At 42.2% G+C, this 14,603-nt stretch overlaps 2 protein-coding genes across 10 annotated transcripts in view; both read right to left on the minus strand.

The window, feature by feature from the left end:
- The window catches only part of dlg5a (discs, large homolog 5a (Drosophila)), a 49,817-nt gene that overhangs the window by 1,171 nt on the left and 34,043 nt on the right, over positions 1 to 14,603 (minus strand). For 5 of the 6 annotated variants that reach the window (XM_053621095.1, XM_053621094.1, XM_053621093.1 and 2 more), the window contains exons 16-31: positions 13,648 to 14,484; positions 13,352 to 13,472; positions 12,791 to 12,935; positions 11,800 to 11,924; positions 11,604 to 11,693; positions 11,231 to 11,393; positions 9,613 to 9,775; positions 9,339 to 9,472; positions 9,102 to 9,266; positions 8,784 to 8,967; positions 8,168 to 8,316; positions 7,482 to 7,652; positions 7,133 to 7,329; positions 6,728 to 6,871; positions 6,112 to 6,239; positions 4,987 to 5,096 (exon numbers count right to left, since the gene is read on the minus strand). In XM_053621095.1, the coding sequence (XP_053477070.1) occupies positions 4,987 to 5,096; positions 6,112 to 6,239; positions 6,728 to 6,871; positions 7,133 to 7,329; positions 7,482 to 7,652; positions 8,168 to 8,316; positions 8,784 to 8,967; positions 9,102 to 9,266; positions 9,339 to 9,472; positions 9,613 to 9,775; positions 11,231 to 11,393; positions 11,604 to 11,693; positions 11,800 to 11,924; positions 12,791 to 12,935; positions 13,352 to 13,472; positions 13,648 to 14,484 (3,026 nt within the window). Of the gene's footprint in view, positions 1 to 4,986; positions 5,097 to 6,111; positions 6,240 to 6,727; positions 6,872 to 7,132; positions 7,330 to 7,481; positions 7,653 to 8,167; positions 8,317 to 8,783; positions 8,968 to 9,101; positions 9,267 to 9,338; positions 9,473 to 9,612; positions 9,776 to 11,230; positions 11,394 to 11,603; positions 11,694 to 11,799; positions 11,925 to 12,790; positions 12,936 to 13,351; positions 13,473 to 13,647; positions 14,485 to 14,603 lie in introns of those variants that run through there. The other variant, XM_053621096.1, reaches the window with a different exon arrangement.
- LOC128605548 (dynein heavy chain-like) lies at positions 6 to 4,980 on the minus strand. 4 transcript variants are annotated; one of them, XM_053621105.1, is made up of 2 exons: positions 4,116 to 4,980; positions 6 to 4,067 (listed from the first exon to the last, which is right to left on the minus strand). In XM_053621105.1, the coding sequence occupies exons 1-2, from the start codon at positions 4,721 to 4,723 to the stop codon at positions 2,018 to 2,020; spliced, it is 2,658 nt and encodes an 885-aa protein (XP_053477080.1). In that variant the 5' UTR covers positions 4,724 to 4,980; the 3' UTR covers positions 6 to 2,017. The 4 variants fall into 4 exon arrangements, with proteins under 4 accessions (XP_053477080.1, XP_053477083.1, XP_053477081.1 ...); XM_053621108.1 differs by having other exon boundaries at positions 6 to 3,059; positions 3,432 to 4,980; XM_053621106.1 differs by having other exon boundaries at positions 6 to 3,155; positions 3,204 to 4,980.

Genomic DNA, 14,603 nt, shown 5'->3' on the forward strand with positions numbered 1-14,603 from the left:
TATACAAGGCACAGGAGGGAAAAAAAAAAAAAAAAAAAAGCACATCATGTACCAACATGATTATAATTATTTACAGGTATGAACACTAGCCATCAATACTGCCAGCTTCAAAAACACAGAAAAAAAAAAATTCTGCAACCTCTAAATGCTGTACTCATTTGGTGATCTAGTTAGTGATACTGAGCATGTCAAGGATCCTGACAGGAGGCACGGCATTTACAGCTCCAGCTCCTGGGAATCCTTCAATTTATGGTGCTCTACTGGGATGATTTCATCATTAGTTATCTGTGTCACGCTTCACATAAATCTAATGACATTTAAAACCACACTTATTCAGCCCTACTGGGGTCTGTGCAGTTCTACGTGTAGTGCGAGAAGCAGTAAAACATATATGAAGATATATTTTCAGCTCCCATTCTCTTCATTCACTTGAATCACTGCAAAACAAACAGTGCATAGTCTATAGACCATCCATCTGCTACCACCCTACCCCCAGCTTTAAAAAAAAGGGTATATATCGTTCACAGAATACTGGAGCTCAGATAATAACCATCTGCGCAAGAGTAGCAGCTTTCAGCCAAGTAGGGTGAACTGCTGCAGTCCGCCGTACAGAAGGCTCTCCATTTCACAAATGACTCCATGGGTCTCATTTATCAAAGCGTGCATGGAACATTTTCTAATTCTGGGCATAAGGACCACCAGTATGTGCTAGAAAATTGCCATATCACTTGTGTGTATGCACAGTTGTACGCTATGGACGTTGATAAATCCCCCACATTCTAAAGTGCTCTGCTTGTGCATAGCCATACTCATTTACATCAAGAAACTCCACCAAAGTGGCATATATGATAAAAATTGTCCCTTTATAAGGGTGACTATGGATGTGTGTGTGTGTGCAATTTTATCTGGAAAACTTGCAATGGCAGAAAAATTCTTCACTTTGTTGTCTTTTCTGCTGGCATACACTCACTGGTCACTTTAACACGAACACCTGTACATTTATGCAATCATCCAATCAGCCAATCATGCAGCAGCAGTGCAATGCATAAAATCGTGCAGATACTTTAGTTAAAATCAAGTTTTAATTCACATCAATCATCAGAATTGGGAGAAAATGTGATCTCAGTGACTTTAACCGACATGGTTGTTGATTTCAGATGGGCTGGTTTGAGTATTTCTATAACTGCTGATGACCTGGGAATTTCTCTCTCACACACACACACACACACACACACACACACACACACACACACACACACACACACAAGTCTCTAGAGTTTACATAGAATGGTGGGGAAAACAAAACACATCCTCTGTGCAGAGTCTGCAGGCTGAAACACCTTATTGATGAGAGAGATTAGAGGAGAATGAGTAGACTGGTCTGAGCTGACAGGAAGTCTATAGTAACTCAAACAATCTTTATAAACGTGGTGAGCAGAAAAGCATCACAGAATGCTCAACACATCAAACCTTGAGTTGGATGGGCTACAACAGCAGACGACCACATCAGTTTCCACTCCTGTCAACCAAGAACAAGAATCTGAGGCTATTGTGGGCACAGACTCACCCGAAGTGGACAGTTGAAGACTGGAGAACACACACTTCGGGTGAGTCTGTGCCCATAATAACCTCAGATACCTGTTCTTGGCTGACAGGAGTATTGTAGTCCATCCACCTCAAAATTCGATGCTTTGTGCATGCTCGGGTGCTTTTCTGCTGACATAACCGACAATAAGTGAGATGGGAGCTCCTCAGTTTACACGCAATTACACTTTCCAACCACTAGAAAGTCTAACCACTTTCTGCATATTCATGGCCAGTAGTTCTAAATATACTCTCATCCTCACACACAAGAATAACTTCATAGATCCCATTCTGTGCATAGAAACACGTATAGAATCGCGTGTAGAAACCTATATAGAGACGCGTGTAGAATCGCGTGTAGAAACCTGTAGAATCGCGTGTAGAAACCTGTAGAGACGCGTGTAGAAACCTGTATAGAGACGCGTGTAGAATCTCATGTAGAAACCTGTAGAGACGCGTGTAGAAACCTGTATAGAAACGCGTGTAGAAACCTGTGTAGAAACACGCGTAGAAACCTGTATAGAAACGCGTGTAGAAACCTGTATAGAAACGCGTGTAGAAACCTGTATAGAATCGCGTGTAGAAACCTGTATAGAAACGCGTGTAGAAACCTGTATAGAATCACGTGTAGAAACACATGTAGAAACGCGTGTAGTAACCTATATAGAAACGCGTGTAGAAACACGTATAGAAACCTGTATAGAATCGCGTGTATAAACCTGTATAGAACCGCGTGTAGAAACCTGTATAGAATCGCATGTAGAAATGCGTGTAGTAACCTATATAGAAACGCGTGTAGAAACCTGTATAGAGACGCGTATAGAAACCTGTATAGAAACGCGTGTAGAAACCTGTATAGAATCGCGTGTAGAAACCTGTATAGAATCACATGTAGAAACGCTTGTAGTAACCTGTATAGAAACGCGTGTAGAAACCTGTATAGAATCACATATAGAAACGCGTGTAGAAACCTGTGTAGAAACCTGTGTAGAAACGCGTGTAGAAACCTGTATAGAAACGCGTGTAGAAACCTGTATAGAAACGCGTGTAGAAACCTGTATAGAATCACATATAGAAACGCGTGTAGAAACCTGTGTAGAAACCTGTGTAGAAACGCGTGTAGAAACCTGTATAGAAACGCGTGTAGAAACCTGTATAGAAACGCGTGTAGAAACCTGTATAGAAACGCGTGTAGTAACCTATATAGAAACGCGTGTAGAAACCTGTATAGAAATGCGTGTAGAATCGCGTGTAGTAACCTGTATAGAATCGCGTGTAGAAACACATGTAGAAACGCGTGTAGTAACCTATATAGAAACGCGTGTAAAAACCTGTATAGAAATGCGTGTAGAATCGCGTGTAGTAACCTGTATAGAATCGCGTGTAGAAACCTGTATAGAAATGCATGTAGAATCCTGTATAGAATCGCGTGTAGAAACCTATATAGAATCACGTGTAGAAACGCGTGTAGAAACCTGTATAGAAACGCGTGTAGAACCGCGTGTAGAAACCTGTATAGAAACGAGTGTAGAAACCTGTATAGAAACGAGTGTAGAAACGCGTGTAGTAACCTGTATAGAATCGCGTGTAGAAACCTGTATAGAAACGAGTGTAGAAACCTGTATAGAAACGAGTGTAGAAACGCGTGTAGTAACCTGTATAGAATCGTGTGTAGAAACCTGTATAGAATCGCGTGTAGAAACCCGTATAGAATCGCGTGTAGAAACCTGTATAGAAACGCGTGTAGAAACCTGTATAGAAACGCATGTAGAAGCCTGTATAGAAACGCGTGTAGTAACCTGTATAGAAACGCGTGTAGTAACCTGTATAGAATCGCGTGTAGAAACCTGTATAGAAACGCGTGTAGAAACCTGTATAGAAACGCGTGTAGAAACCTGTATAGAATCACGTGTAGAAACACATGTAGAAACGCGTGTAGTAACCTATATAGAAACGCGTGTAAAAACCTGTATAGAAATGCGTGTAGAATCGCGTGTAGTAACCTGTATAGTATCGCGTGTAGAAACCTGTATAGAAATGCGTGTAGAATCGCGTGTAGTAACCTGTATAGAATCGCGTGTAGAAACCTGTATAGAATCGCGTGTAGAAACCTGTATAGAAACGCATGTAGAAACGAGTGTAGAAACCTGTATAGAAACGAGTGTACAAACGCGTGTCGTAACCTGTATAGAAACGCGTGTCGTAACCTGTATAGAATCGCGTGTAGAAACCTGTATAGAATCACGTGTAGAAACCTGTATAGAATCGTGTGTAGAAACCTGTATAGAATCACATATAGAAACGCGTGTAGAAACCTGTGTAGAAATGCGTGTAGAAACCTGTATAGAAACGTGTGTAGAAACGCGTGTAGAAACCTGTATAGAAACGTGTGTAGAAACCTGTATAGAAACGCGTGTAGAAACCTGTATAGAAATGCGTGTAGAATCGCGTGTAGAAACCTGTATAGAATCGCGTGTAGAAACCTGTATAGAAATGCGTGTAGAATCCTGTATAGAATCGCGTGTAGAAACCTGTATAGAAACAAGTGTAGAAACCTGTATAGAAACGAGTGTAGAAACCTGTATAGAAACAAGTGTAGAAACCTGTATAGAATCGCGTGTAGAAACCCGTATAGAAACACGTGTAGAAACCTATATAGAAACGCGTGTAGAAACCTGTATAGAATCGCGTGTAGAAACCTGTATAGAGACACGTGTAGAAACCTGTATAGAATCACATGTAGAAACGCGTGTAGTAACCTGTATAGAGACGCGTGTAGAAACCTGTATAGAAACAAGTGTAGAAACCTGTATAGAAACGAGTGTAGAAACCTGTATAGAAACAAGTGTAGAAACCTGTATAGAATCGCGTGTAGAAACCCGTATAGAAACACGTGTAGAAACCTATATAGAAACGCGTGTAGAAACCTGTATAGAATCGCGTGTAGAAACCTGTATAGAGACACGTGTAGAAACCTGTATAGAATCACATGTAGAAACGCGTGTAGTAACCTGTATAGAGACGCGTGTAGAAACCTGTATAGAATCGCGTGTAGAACCGCGTGTAGAAACCTGTATAGAAACGCATGTAGAAACCTGTATAGAAATGAGTGTAGAAACCTGTATAGAATCATGAGCATGCCTCATTTACACACAAAACTACTCATGCACATGACTGATGAATGAGACCCCTGGTCTCTGTGGAATATTTCTGAGTCTGTCAGGGATAAATCAGCCCAACAGGGTTTTGAGCAGAATTCAGGCAGCTCATTTGTTATTTGTGAAGACTGTAGAAATACCAAAGACACACAAAACAGCAAAACTCCTGATCCCACAATTAGTTATTTGTACTCTATTGTACAAACAAAAAGAAGGTTGTATGAAAAAGGATTTGGACACTTACTTTATTTGCTTTGCATTTTTGTAGCGAATGAAAATGACGATTGGATATATGTGAACGCTGTGAAGCCTTTCGATGGCATGGGGTGCAATGTCGAGCAAACAGTGACAGTCCTAAGAAAGAAAAATACAAGCAGAAAAGCAACTTCAAAGTTGTTCAAAGTTACATGAACAATAGATAGTTACAAACAGAGGAAAAATTGTCTCAAGCTGGTTTCATGAACATGACAATGAGTTTGGTGTTCTTCAGTGGCCTTCCCAGTCACCGGATCTGAATCCAATAAAACACCTTTAGGGTTTGCGGTACAACGAGAGGTTCACAGCATGAAAGTGCACCTGAAAAATCTACAGGAACTGCATGATGCAATCATGTCAACATGGACCAGAATCTCGAAGGAATGTTTCCAACATCTTGTAGAATCCATGCCATGAAGAAATGAGGTTGTTTTGAGAGAGCAGGGAGGCCCTACCCAGTATTAGTAGTGTGTTCCTAATTAAGTGCTCCATGAGTATAAGAATCAGCAAAAAATAACGAGGATCTACATATTTTAGTTCGGAACAGTTTGCATACGTTTCCTCTAAAGTTTCTTTAATAGGTTAACACAAGTTACTAGCTAATGATTGTTGTTTGAACTGACATAGTATAAAATTATGAAAAATATAGTATCATTAAAAATAATATTTTTTAATTATTAAATTATTTAAAAATAATATAAAACTTGTAATAAAGAATTTTGCATCAATGCCTTGTGCATTTCGTTAAACAAACAAAGCAAGATAATAACGCAATTATAATTAGTTTCCATCCAGTCTGTCTTTAAGCTGTGTACTGTATGTCAATATTATTGCCATATTTGGACAAGAAAAACGTATCTGCATCATCACTGACAATCGGAAAATTGTACATTACAATAAGCCTATAAGCAATGCATTTTATATAACATTCATGCCTATTTTGCATGGCCAAAAATATGGATACTGACTATAAAGTCTGTTCATCACAGTCACAGCTTCATGGAGAAAAACATTATGTAAACTTTCAGCAGACCTTCTGCAAACCTAACCAAATTTTAAAAAGGTTTGTTTTGGGTCCTGTCTCACTTATATTTAACTGAAAAACAGGATAGACCTTGTCTGTGATCTCCTTGATGGAAGCAACAGTCGTGACATCGAAGTGGCCGCTCCTTCGTTTGTAGTCAATGAAAAGGCAGTCCTTCACTCCACGCTCAATGGCTTGCTGAGAGGCCTTCATTACCTCTGAATCAACACAGAACAACAGATACAAAAAGTAAGCTTTTGGTCATGCCCGTAGAGGAACATTATGTGCTTGTTAACAATATTAATATTAACATTACAGGCATGGGTCTGAGAAAATAAAAATCCATTTAAAGAAGCTGCTTATGAGTAAGGCTACATGTCCACTTGCAACTTCACCACACTGCATCCTATTTAGTTCAGTGGAGAGGTCTGCTGCATCTGTGCATCTGAACATTGCAGACAGTTATGGAGCAACGTGATAATCTGCCATCTGCCTTGTTGTGTGGCAAAGGTTTGGCAAATATTTTTGCAAATGAGTGTGTCGGTCACATTTTGATTAATCAGGTGAAAGCTTTGTTAGATGGAAAATATCACTATAACCAAATCCATGTAAACCTCACAAAAACAAGCGGCAGCATGAGGCAACATAATGCAACGAGACACGTACAAGTAATACTGTGGGTTACTGTGTGCCAGTGTCAACTCACCGAGTACACATCTGCTGAATTTCCCTGGAGACTCTTTGACCAGCATGTCTTTAACCGGGTCCACCAGTGGGCCCAGCAGCAGCACTGGCCTAGGAGATGTGCAGTCCACCTTCTGCACTCTCTGATAGGCAAGGCTCACGCAGTCTAACCAAACATCACAAAACACCACACTTTATTATCTGAAACTGGAAACCTCGGATCAAACTTAAAGCTGAAGTAGGAAAAATGTATAGTTCAGAGAAACTACACAATATTTACTCATCTACTCTAAAAGATTAAATAACCAATATGAACTATTGATTGAATTACTGGAGTTAATAGTGATTTCCTGGATTATTCACGTGCCAGACATACAGCATACAATTGATGCACAGGCACAACACATCATCCTGGACATCATCTTACCCTCTAAAAATGGGATGGAGTCTGTGCTAATGGCATCCAGTGCTAGCAGGTCTTTGCCATCTTTGGAACTGCTGCGTTTGTGCTTCTGTTTCCTGCGAAAGAAAGATCTGCGCGCAGCTGCAGAGAGTGTTTTACTCGAACCGGTTTCATCTTTCAATTCAGTCATGCTGTGTCTACGATAGAATTCCTGATCCATCCTGCAACACATTGAAATCGGACCAGTTCAACCATCAGTCTACAACTCTAATACAAATAAGATCTCTACATCTTGCCCACATGCTGCACCATAGTTCACTTTAAACATAGAATAATCAAAATGGACCAAAACATATGCTATGGCTTCACTAACATGTATTTACTGGGAATTTGCCCCCTTTGCATCTTTTGTGCATTTTCATCAAGTTGCCAGGCCATCCAGGTGCCGAAGTTGCCGTTCGGTAGCGTGTCATCCACATAAAGAATGTCATCCTTCTTAAAGGAAAGATCCTGTTCTGTCTCAGCCACTCGGTCATAAAGTGCTCTGAGAGAACGAGAAATACAAAAGAGAACGTGTGAGTGTGTTAAGTCAAAGAGTATCAGCTTTTAGTGGGGACGCTAATGCTCCTCGGCCCTGTTCATTCAGATCGTATGGCTAGGTGGAGATTGCTCACTGCAGATCAACAAAGCAAATATAGGACAAGCCCCTGCAACAGCTGCACAACGAAAAGTTTGACTTATAAAAACAAACCAATCTATTTCTGAACAGCACACTGCTGTTCCCTTCATTGCCACTACAAATACTCAACCCCTTTTTGGACCATCTCATTAATAGAGCCACTATTAGAATCGACAAATGGCAGACACTTACATAAAGTGTTTATAGAGGATGCCATTTCTACCTCAAACACACATATAATTAGAAATTATTAAGCGCTTTTCCTTTACAGAGCTTCAATATTTTGTAACCATATTTAGACCAGTCCATATCAGAGACATTTGTCTATATGAAATTGATTAGTAATGAGTAAATATGCAGCGGACGATGGTCCACAGTACCTGATGTAAAATCCATCACCAGCAGTATCTTTAAGCTGGTTAAATTCATCCACACGTTGCTGGACTTTCAATGTGGCTATTTCTGCAGGCTTGAGCATTTCCAGGTAAGCCTCTTCTGCAGTCTTATTCTTCATAACCAACGAGTTATACTAAACAAACAGAGGAGCGACACACACTCAGACAGAGGGATAAAACACGATGAAAAACAGTCAAATCTTTCATCTCCTAAACTCTAGACATTTCAAGACTATGACACCTGTGGAATGAAAACCATTCTGTATATTATCTGCCCCACAATCAATTACCATCGGTGCCAAAAGTGAATGTGCTGCTAGATGAGATGGTTTGTCTGGATGAGCACGAGCTTCAGAGCGTGCTCCACTCATTTGTCAGAGGGCAAAAGGCGAGGGTGTCCGGGATGCTAGCAATTCACTTTCCTTCCTCAGAAAGATTACTCAAGTTCAATAAGAGTGGAAAGGAACAGAAGATCAATACTGAACAATAGAAAGTCCTAGAGTTGCACGGAGATTGGAATAGGAGATGAACAAAGCAGCCTGGGAGAGGAGTTTTGCACTCGACTATACTGCAGATGCTCATAAGACCAAGGGCAGCTCACCTCCAAGATCATGTCTCCAGGCATTAGGACATCTGCCAACTTAGCAGGACTGTCCTCCTCCAGATTCTCCACAAAGATCCCACACAGATTCCCTCCACAAATCTGAACACCCAGCTCCACCTGAGTCTTCCTCACAGACACCACTCGGGGCTCTGGAATCTTCTTACTGCCCTCCGATGACATTCTGGGACAGAAGCATTTTTATTTATTTTTTGCGTCATTTATATAGAACTTTTTTAACCATTTTAGACATCTTTTGGTTTGGGTATTGTCTTTGTGTGTTTGTTATGGGGAGTTCGGGGGGGGGGGGGGCCTTACCTGATGAAGCTGTGTGGGCTGGTGGTAGGTGTGGTCTGTTTGGATGACGGAGTGAGGGTTCCTTCATCCTGCTCACTGAGTGTGTCTATGGTTGAGTGGTTATCTGGTGTGGTAGCTCCGCTGCCCTGAGGAGTGGACTGGCTGCTCACTGGCTCCATCCGAGAACTACGGCCAAGGGATCGGACTTAAACACGTGTCTATATGCAACGACATTAAACTCAGTTTCTTGATGTATACCTTGAGCGGGAGTGGTTGCCCAGCTGGTACATGTGTGGGTTGTACTGTGCCATGATTGTGATGGTGTCGCACTGCTGACCTATGACAAGACGCGCCTGCTGCTCGGTGGCATTACGCAGGTTTATCCCATTATACTGAGGAAGATTACACACAGGAAGGTCACTAAACAGCCACAACTCAAATCACAAACACTCAGCAGTTATGCAGTAAATTATGCATTCAGAATCACTGCAAATGATGGATCACTTCTGCTAACTTATACATGAAGACTGACCTCAAGTAGCTGGTCTCCATACTCCAGACCTGCCTGGTGAGCAATGCTGCCTCCAGTCACCTTGGATACAAAGATACCGCCATTCTCACCACTGACGATGGAGATGCCCAGAGGTTCGGCGCCTTTATGAACAATCACGTTCCTCGGCTCCTCCAGATACGGCCTTTCGGAGCACAGACATTACATCAGGTGTCACAATCAGATATCAGCTCTTCCACTTAGAACAGTGAATACCGACCCCAGTCGTGCCAAGTGTCTGATACTCCCCACTGATCTAAATGTCACAGACTGCACTGTACCCTAACATTGCAGTGCATTATGGAATTTCAGGAGTGCACTGGATATTCAGACATGATTATAAACACGGTGCACTTAATAGGGAATGAGGTGTGGTTTATGTACTACTGGAGAACTATACACTGTCTTGGCTTCAGCTCACGCAACTCAAGTGAGGATAATATCCTGATTTGAGGTGTTTCAGACATAAGACCAAATTAAGCTGTTTAGGAGTGCTTCAAGACTGGAGTTGGGAAACGCTGCCCCATAGAATGTGGTTCGCATTGTCTGCCTTGACAGACAAATAACCAGTGCGCGTCTTCATGCAACTGGCATAAAGGGATAGAACGTTAAGCAGACTAGATATACGGCACTAAAGTTACAAGGATATACAGCAACAACTCAAAAACAAGTCAAGAGGGAAATAAGCAAAGATCCAAAAAGGTGGGGATTTGTAGCTATAAACTCAAAAAGACCTGCAATGAGACCCATGCAAAAATGCCTTGAATAAAGGTTAGCGTACAAAGGTAAAAATATTCAGGGGGGAAAAGGCCACCAGTAATAAAGTTGTTTTTTTTTAAGAAAAGAAAGAAGAAAATGACAGCATTTCAGATTCACCATTCAGTAAAATATTTCTTGTATACATTTAATAAGAAAAAACCTTTATACTACAAATAGCAAACACTTTGTCCTAGATCCAGACCTGATCAACTTCTTTATATTAACTCATTTAACAAAAATGATCACTTCAGTCAACCAACTTCCATTCGATCTCTACAACACACAAGCAGGGATTTCCAAAGCCAGTCAGACAGAATGCAGGTCTTTATTGCAAAGAAGCAGGTCAATCAAGCATTCCCTGTGCATGACTGACAAGAAACAAACCTCAGACTCCTGAGAGAGGAGAACCTAGGCCTAGCTGCCAGAGGGATTCTCAGAAATGATCTGTTACGGTACAGAGATCTGAAAGATTCATAGGAAGCAAAGAACAGAGGCAGAACAGACACTGTGTGAAAATCTACAAAGATGCAGAGAGACTCAGACTGAAGGAAGACAAATTTAAACAGATGAATGCAGCAAGAGATGTTGAAAACTTCATAAAGGAATTAAACAGAGAATGGAAGGAATGGCTGAAATAATGATCACATTTGAACTGACCTTAGAAAAAAAAAAGGGGGGGGGGGGGTGTAATTTCTATCCACACATTCTGATCAGGTTTCTGAGTGAACTGTTGCTGGGCAAGCGCTTGAGTGAACTGAACGGAGAGCTACACATACTTTAGACATATGAAAGTGAGCTGTTGCTGGGCAACAGTGCATTAGGATTGATGGGAGGGCCGTACCTATCTTTCCTCTGGTCTCCCGTGGGTACGGGACTGACGGAGATCCGTGTGGAGATGGAGTTCTGGGACTGGCTGGAAGCAAACGAGGACGTCTCAAGATTGTGTGGGGACAGGGGCGGTGTGATGAGACTGGGACTGCTGCACTCGGAGTGGGACACAGACCCTAACAAACACACACACAGTCAACACAACTAGCCTTTTAACATTTGAAGAGATCCCAAATGAGTCCAAAAATGAATCGATAATCTTTGATTTAGTATAAAAATGTGGCTGTATTAGTCATTTTAATTTTTGTCAAGGTCAAAATACTGCAGTAATGTGCAATATCAATAAAGATCTCTTCAAAAGACCATTAATGTGCAGAGATGCATACCTCTGTCAGAGCCCAACATTGAGCGTGGATACCGCGGTGTGGGAGGGATTTTTATCCTTTCTGTGCGATACTGTACATTACTGGATGAACCTGAAAAGCAGACAGAACCACTCAAGCACATGAAAGAATGCATGAATTATGTCCAAAAACTAACCCAGATGGAGACAGATGAGAGGAACGCAAAGTAGAGACTGACCAAGTCTGGCACTGGACGGCAGCGAGTTGGTGCCATGAGAGGTTCGGCTGCTGCGGGATGACTCCGAGTACTCAGCAGAACGCTTCTGGCTAAGGTCCAGACTCAGACGCCCTTGATGTTGGGGGCTGAGTCAAGACACAGAGACAGATGGAGAGTGAGTGAGTGAGTGAGTGAATGAGAGAGAGAAAGAAAAAGAGTGTGAGAGAGAGAGAGAGTCACACACATAAGAAAAAAGGGTTAATGGGAACAACACATTTCAGCACTGAGGACTGCAGAACATTTTCACCCTTTTGAGATTATAAAATGGCCTTTGCGTAACCTGAATCTTTGTGTGACCTACTCTATACAATTAAAATTTTGCAGCCAGTGTTTGGAGTTAAAAGTGTAAAGCTTTTAATGAACATAGTCTAATATATGATTGCAAATGATGCCTTGAAATAAAATGAATTACATTTAAAGCACTACTGTTAATGACACTGAAGTTTTGTTACACAGGTCGTTCCTGCAGAATTATAGGTCCTGTATGCATTCAGGTTGTTGAGCAGCTTTTTGCAGGGTCAATGTTTCTGCTGCAATAAAAGGTGAGAAGTTATTTATTTAAATTAATAGTCCTGTGTGTGTGTGCTGTGTCCACACATTCCTATGAAATACATTAGACTGGTGTTGGGTGGACCTAAAGCCAGCCTAATTATCAAGTAACTTGCTTACTTGAAGCGGACAATTGTCCACAAGGGGGAGCTATTAACACTAGTGCCATCACAAGAGACCATTCTTAAAAATGCACATATTTCTGATGCTGACAAATACTCAACCAGCCCAACATCAGCTCAACCCCACAGTTCAGCTAGGTTCTGAAAATAACCACAGGAGCACAAAGCACTTTGTTTTACAGAATGTGTATTCGTGCGTTGCAGCACTTTAAAAGAGGTGTTTAGTGTATTCTAACAGAGGTGCACTAATTACAATGCAGCATGTGTAAGCCCTACAGTACCTGGGATGTGTGTGTTGATGGCAGATCTGGTTGATGACAGAGGGGCAGTTGCTGGTGTGCACTCTGTGACTGCGGACAGTGTAAACAGGGTTCCTCATAACTGCTGTCACCGCTGTGCATGGGGCCAGACCTCGATGTACTGAATCTGGAGTAAAGCCCAAACATTTCTCAATAAAGAAAACAAACTCTGTATTGGCTGCTCTGTGCATTTCTGCCTGTGATTTTAGTTAAAAGTTTATTTCTGCAATCTAACGTCCAAGGTCAAGAGGACACAGTTAAGCCCTGGTCATGGGCTCCTTGGTCATAAATCCAACTGCTCCAGGCAACACATGAACAACATGATATGGCAGTTCTGAAATCAGTTATGATGAATATGGATGTCTTGATTTTACATATTTCTCTCCTTAGAAATGTACCTGAAAATTAAATTGTTTCATTTATTGATGAGATAGTGTATACAGTAAATAAAGTGTATTGACTGCAACTGTTAATATGCAAGGATGAAAGCATAAATGCATTCAGGAACTATGTGGAGCACTTCATTAGAACGGAGTGACTTACTGGGTGGCAGGGTCCCGTTATAGAGCGTGGGAACAAACCCTACGCTGTGTCTGTAAGGGCGGCTAGGAGATGAGCGCAACACATCCCTCTGGTCTAAACTGTCCCCATCGTTAGAGTAGCTCTGTTCAACACACACCCATGCAAGAAACATGAATTTGGATTAAATGATAGAAAATTAGACAAACATACACAGAAAATGAACAGTAAATCAGACGTATACCCCTCCCCCAAGGCCCCACACCTCAATCTCAGGTTGTGAGGCTAACTGAAGCAGGTGTTAAAGCTTCCAAATTTACCTGAAAGCTCTGGAGGGGGATGGACTGAGGCGTCATCCTGCGCCTGAGAGCCGGGGCCGATTTGGGACGTGGCCGCTTGACCTCAGGCTCGTCAAGCCGTGTGCGTCCGATGTCCTCTTCACATGACTTCCTAGAGCTGAGCACCCTGCTCTCATTCCCGACCTCAGTGAAGCACAAATTCCCGTTACACTCTTCCTGCTGGCTCTCAGTAATGGTGGAGTCAGAGGCCGAGCTGCCCTGCTGCTTCGGCTTGAACTTGAATGAATCGCTACGTGTAGGTGGGGTTGGGGGTGTGGTCACAGTGTCTGTTTTGGATGGTTGTGGTGAATGGCTGGTTAGGAACTCCATTTTGGAGGGTGTGTCCGGCCTCTTGAAGGTGTCTGCATCAAAAATGGACTTCCTTTGCTTCGGAGACTTGTAGATGGATAGCTGGGCTGGGCTTTCTGCTACCATGGGAACTCCAACCACCATTTTGGGCCAGGTGCCACCGCTGTGCTTGGTGTCAGTTGCTGGCTCCAGGGTGCTGCATTCAGGCCCGGCTGACTCGGATCGAGTGTAGCAAATCTCCTGGAAGGCGCTGGGACCATAACGGGCACACAGTGTGCTGGGGTGCAGAGTAGAGGGAGAGAAGGGCTTCCTCTCCTCAGAGTCAGCCCTCTGCTTCCTCCTTTCTCCTCCCGCCTCGCCACTGTAAATGTCTGTCTGGGTGGAGCTATTGTGCTTCAAGTTCCGGCTATTACGAGAGTGGACCTCTGATATGTGAATTCTGCCATTGCACTTCTCTGCCTCCCTCAGGCTCTCAAATATGTTGTGGCCTGATGTGCTCTGGGGAAAGAACTGGTCAGGATACAGAGGTTAAATAGCTAGGGGTTTCTCTACACACGACTTCTTAAGAACTCAATATTTTCATGAAATGTTAAAATGCAGCAAGCAACTGACATGAGTTGCAAAAACCT

The sequence above is a fragment of the Ictalurus furcatus genome, chromosome 3, assembly GCF_023375685.1.
Source record: "Ictalurus furcatus strain D&B chromosome 3, Billie_1.0, whole genome shotgun sequence".
Lineage (NCBI taxonomy): Eukaryota > Metazoa > Chordata > Actinopteri > Siluriformes > Ictaluridae > Ictalurus > Ictalurus furcatus.

Coding starts and splice junctions, on each gene's coding strand:
- LOC128605548 (XM_053621105.1), bottom strand. CDS start 4,723: ATGCTCATGATTCTATACAGGTTTCTACACTCATTTCTATACAGGTTT. Junction 4,068..4,115: donor CTACACTTGTTTCTATACAG/GTTTCTACACGC, acceptor ATTTCTATACAG/GTTTCTACACGCGATTCTAT.